Source organism: Primulina eburnea, chromosome 16, assembly GCF_022965805.1.
Source record: "Primulina eburnea isolate SZY01 chromosome 16, ASM2296580v1, whole genome shotgun sequence".
Taxonomy (NCBI): Eukaryota; Viridiplantae; Streptophyta; class Magnoliopsida; order Lamiales; family Gesneriaceae; genus Primulina; species Primulina eburnea.
Window position 1 is genome coordinate 28,871,231 of NC_133116.1, and position 5,105 is coordinate 28,876,335.

At 37.0% G+C, this 5,105-nt stretch overlaps 1 protein-coding gene across 1 annotated transcript; it reads right to left on the bottom strand.

Moving 5' to 3' along the window:
- Positions 1 to 1,828: 1,828 nt before the first annotated feature.
- On the bottom strand, positions 1,829 to 4,890 carry LOC140816235 (scarecrow-like protein 14). Its single transcript, XM_073175349.1, has 2 exons — positions 4,754 to 4,890; positions 1,829 to 4,441 (listed from the first exon to the last, which is right to left on the bottom strand). Exon 2 carries the CDS (start codon positions 4,364 to 4,366, stop codon positions 2,093 to 2,095), a length of 2,274 nt encoding a protein of 757 aa, XP_073031450.1. The 5' UTR covers positions 4,367 to 4,441; positions 4,754 to 4,890; the 3' UTR covers positions 1,829 to 2,092.
- Positions 4,891 to 5,105: the final 215 nt, after the last annotated feature.

Genomic DNA, 5,105 nt, shown 5'->3' on the forward strand with positions numbered 1-5,105 from the left:
CCTAGTAATATTATAAAGTCGAAACTATGTACCTTATATGAGTAAATGAATCAAATTTCAAAGAGCTACAACATTGATCGGGTTGGTTTAACTCAGATCCAGGTCAAGTCGACTTTATGGGGTATCTTAAATCAAAGGCGGCATTATATGCTTATCATATCATTTATCTGTATCTCCCGTTAATGAATTATACTAACATGATACCTCTATTATGATATATCTATTAGTGAAAAAATTAGGTTCCATGTGTGGGACATTGTCCATTTTATTTTCTAGTGGTTCTAGTTCTGATTTTGGTTTGGATATATTCGATATGAGAAAGTTTGAAAAATATTCATAATAAGTTCGTCTTTGTAAATAATTTATCCTTTTAATTAATCAAAAACCTAATCTTAATAAAACAAAGGAAAAATTGTATTTTTATTATGTAATTTTTTATTTATGATTTTGTTACTTGATTTTATCAAATTACAGTTTCATTCCTATATTTTCAAACTTTTGAAAATTTTAATCATTTTTCATTATAAATATTAATATGACATTATACGCGTCAACGCTAAATCAACATTAAATCGATGTTAGATCAACACACACAAAAAAAAAAAAAAAATAGAGATAAAAACATCCAAAAAAATCAACGAACTAAATCTCTAATTTTACGACATTGAAAACTAAAATGATATAAAAATAAACATACTACGCAACCAAGAAATCAATTTTGCATATAATAAATCAGCTTTTTGTAATTATGGTTTTTTTTTTTGGCTGCCGCAAAGTAAAGAGAAGTACAACAGCCGGATAAGACAAACAAATAAATTAATCACATTGAAACCAAATTTTGAATTATCAGAAAATGACCCCTTTTTTGTTGTTTTTTTGAAAGACGTCCATCGAACACGTAGCCATGGAACTCTGTTGATTTAATAAAATACTAATACTAATATATTTTCAAGTTCCCACATTCCCACTTCAAACCCCAATAATTAGAATATATGCTTAATGCTCTCCGCATGATACCCCAAAAAATATAAAAATAAAAATAAAATCACACACTCAAAAATAATAAGAGAAAAACAAAATTTATAAATAAACAAGATTTATAGCTTCTGAAATTTTTGTTTTTGTTTTTATTTTTTAAAATAACCTCACTTCATTTGATAAACAAGAATTCATTTGTAACAGAAACAAAGGAATTGCATCCATCCACACTAAATTAATAACAGAATGCAGACATCTTCGTGCTAGTTCATGAGCTAGCCAGCCACCTGGTTAGTCTTGCGCGGGCAGTGCACTGAACAGGAGCAGAGTATTCATATGGCTTCTGAGATGGGAACCTCCAAAGAAAAGGGAGTTGAATTCTTCATACCATGAATTACCGTAACTGCATCCGTCCAGTGATCCCATCCAGATTGAATGACTCCCAAACACCCTCTTTAACAGCAATCATCTCCACTAAATGTGGTGAGAGGCATCTTTGAAAGCATTTCCATCAGCAAATAAGACATGGACATTGCTGTCACATCCCACTACTCCCACACTAAAGTAATCCTTCATCCCTACTACCACCGCTGCTGCGTCTACATTAATTCAGTCTTAATTATTGCATCTGAAATTCCATAAGCTCAATTTGAGCATGACTCGTTTACACCCCTAATCGTAATTCTTGCCTATATACCAGGCCATCAATCATGCTACACTAATGAATCTAATGATTGTTCAACATTACTTTTTAATTCATTATAGCAGAGATAGATCATTGATCCTACCACATTTACTTGGTCAACTATGGAGACAGATGCCTAATAATTCCACACACCAAACAAACAAATTCCATGTCCTAAAAAACTGAATAGACATTCCTTGAAGTGTTCAGAATGCAGGAAAATACAGCTAAATAGGGTCTTATCCCCTAATCTGTAACAAACTACACAGTCCGATAAAATTAGCATCCATAGCTTTCTTTCAAAGAGTGTGTCACTGCTAACCATTTGTGGAAGATCGAACGGGACATACCGAACGACCGATTGACATTTCTCTGGCATCCTTGGAGCTCATTTTTGCTTCTCTAAATGTTGTGATGGAGAGAATTCCTTCAATACGTGGGCTTCCAAGAAGTAAGAGCATATACGATCCGTCCCTTCCAACCTTGCAACATCCAACGGCCATCTTCGTCTATCACAAAATTTTTATTGTAAGATGATCCAACCCTATCTTTTGCCATTTTCTTGATTTCCTTGTCCAGAGGAAGCTGCTCAAACCCAGCTCTCATGCATCGAGCCTGCCACTGCTTGTATGTCTCTGGTCTCTCGATCCTCTCAGCTGCTTCGCATGCAATAACATTCATTGCCTCCCGACCAAAAATGGTTTTCTCAAGCAGCATTCTCTCGTGACATTCTCGGGGGATATTCGCATCAAGCATATCGAAAAAAGAAGAATAATGAAATAAGGCCTCACGGAATCTTGTGATGAAAAATGGGGCATTAAAAGCGCCATTCATGATCCCTTGCACAAAAATTATCGGATTCATTTGCCGTATAAGGTTTAGAACAATATTTCTAGGACTGTTCACAATAACGGTTTCGTCTAGAAGATTCCTAAGCCTATAAAGAGAGTTCACCACAAGAGTTTCATCCTTGTTAATTTTAAGATCTTCGAGTTTAATCGTTTCCCATTTCTGGGCTATAGCATTGAACTCAAATTGAATGTTAAAAGTCCTAGCATAATTTTCCAAGCGCCTCCCAGTCTCTTCAACCCTTTCCGATGGTCGGAAACCTGGACATGGAAAATCAATACCAGTAATTCGAAGCTTCGGAGGTCCACCAGGTCTAGAAGAAAGGCGTTGCAGAAAGCAAGGCCACTGGAAACCATATAGAATACCAAAATCAATAATATGGAGCTTTGTGGCTTTCTCAGCCACATTCATGATCGTTTTATTTGCGAAGAAATTAGAAATCTTCCTAAACGGACAGGTAGCAAGGTATATATGGTAGGCTTTCAAAATATCAGCAGCAGAAGTTGGAATATTGAGAAGGGATTTATATATCTGAGTCCCTGAGCCAGCCATACGTGCCTCTAGACCATCAGCGAAATAATGAGCAAGTCTCTGCATTCCATCGCCGGTTGGAGTGGCGTGCTCTCGAATCTGTTTTAGAAACTCATTTGCTGTCCTACGATCATCAGCTGCAACGGCTTGTGCACAAAGGGTCAAAAGGGTTCTCATATCAACCACATTCCGCTTACTCCCTGATTTCTTGCCCTGAATTTTCCCACTGTTCGGCTCCTTAGACTGCACGTATGAAGTATTTCTTTTAGATATTCCATCCAATGCTTTACGAAGATCAGAAAGATTTTTCCCTTTACTGCAAAGTAGCACCTTGTCAAACATTTCCGAACTAACAGTTGATTCAGTATATACTGCTGATTGCTTGTTGCTCCTTTCCTCCTCGACACCCATGTTGGCATGAAAAGAGTTCTTTTTCCCCCTTGACACATCAGCGGACTCTTCGATATGTAAGTTTTTTTCCACTTTGACTGCCAGACTGACCAAACCTTCTTTCTGCTCCTTCTGAAATGGTTCGCTATAACTTGAATTAATTATCAAATTACCCTCATCAGGAAGAAATTTACTCGCTTCTTCAAACCCTCTTTTAAATTGCATGATTGACTGGCTATCCATAAAAATATCAGGAATTCTAAGTATACTTATAGGTGAATCCACCTGACTATCAAGAACAGTGCCACTGCTACTTGATGAACTATAACAAGACTGAGAAATAGCCTGTGAAACTGAATTAACAGTAACAGGACTTCTTTCAAAGCCATTACTGTTGGACTCGGAATACCGATCGGGACATAAAATTCCTGTATCACCAACACCACGATAAAATCCCCTTTCTTCCAAGCTATTTGCGTCAAGGTTGTCCGTACCCTGATGTAGCATCGGCTTCCGTTGATACACCTCAGAAGCAGGACGCTGCTCCCCAAGAACGTCAAAAAACGATTTCTCTGCAGCTTGAAGAGCAGCAGATTCTTGAAACATGCAGGATTTCTCCTCCACATCCTCTTCCATTAGGATATGGTTTATGTACTTTAGGACCACATCACTAAAATCACAATCCTCATGAGAATCACATTCGGATAACTGGTCTTTCACATCCAAATTCGAACAAGAAGAAACCAGTTCGTTATCCGCATTCAAGTAAAAAAACCGACCACTGCCTCTTGAATCATTGATCAGATTTGGATCCGAAAATGCCGGAACCCCGTGGTCATTCACTTTAATCGGATCCGAAAATACCGGAACAGCTTGGTTTTTCACTTTTATTCCAGAAGTTGGCCCTCTATATCCCCTATAATTCTGATCCATGACATCTACTATGCGAGAACTTCTTAAGGCAGAATAAATCCCATTCACTTTCAAAGTTTCTTCTCAACTTCAACCCTAGCAACAAAACCCAGATTTTTCCCAATATCACAATTACAAGATTATAAAATCAAAGTTGAAAGCAGATAAAGAAACCCAGAAGCAAGCACAAGAAGATGCATAAAAACAAGAAACTCGTCGATGAAAAAGTAACATAGGATTCATGAAGATCAAATCCGGACAACAGAGAAAAAGCCAAGGCAAGAATACGTGAAAACACCAAAAACTCAAAACAGAATAAAACTCCTCAAAAACCAACCTACATACTCAGATACGTCAACCTCTGAACCTCAAAAAAATTCCCTTTCACAAAGAAAATAGAAACCATACCTCAGGATTCACTTCACCCAAGTGTTGCCACCAATACCTGTGCTGAACGATCAATTAAGGCCAGAGAAATATCTTGGAAGCAAAACCCTTACAATAGAGCGAGATATTATAGAAATAAGAATACATAGAATGTCTCAAAATGGGACTGCCTATTTGCATATAGCGATTATATATGAAAGAGTTATGCGGGTAAATAAGAGAGGAGGTGATGAATCTTGGCCATTGTATGTTCCATATCCAAAGGCTGTGTACTGGTGTAAACTCTTCGCCGACGCATAGTAAACCAAATGGTTTTTTTTTTACTATATCAAATTTCTTGATTTATGTTTTGCATTCGATCATTTCGTAATAA

Coding starts and splice junctions, on each gene's coding strand:
- LOC140816235 (XM_073175349.1), bottom strand. CDS start 4,366: ATGGATCAGAATTATAGGGGATATAGAGGGCCAACTTCTGGAATAAAA.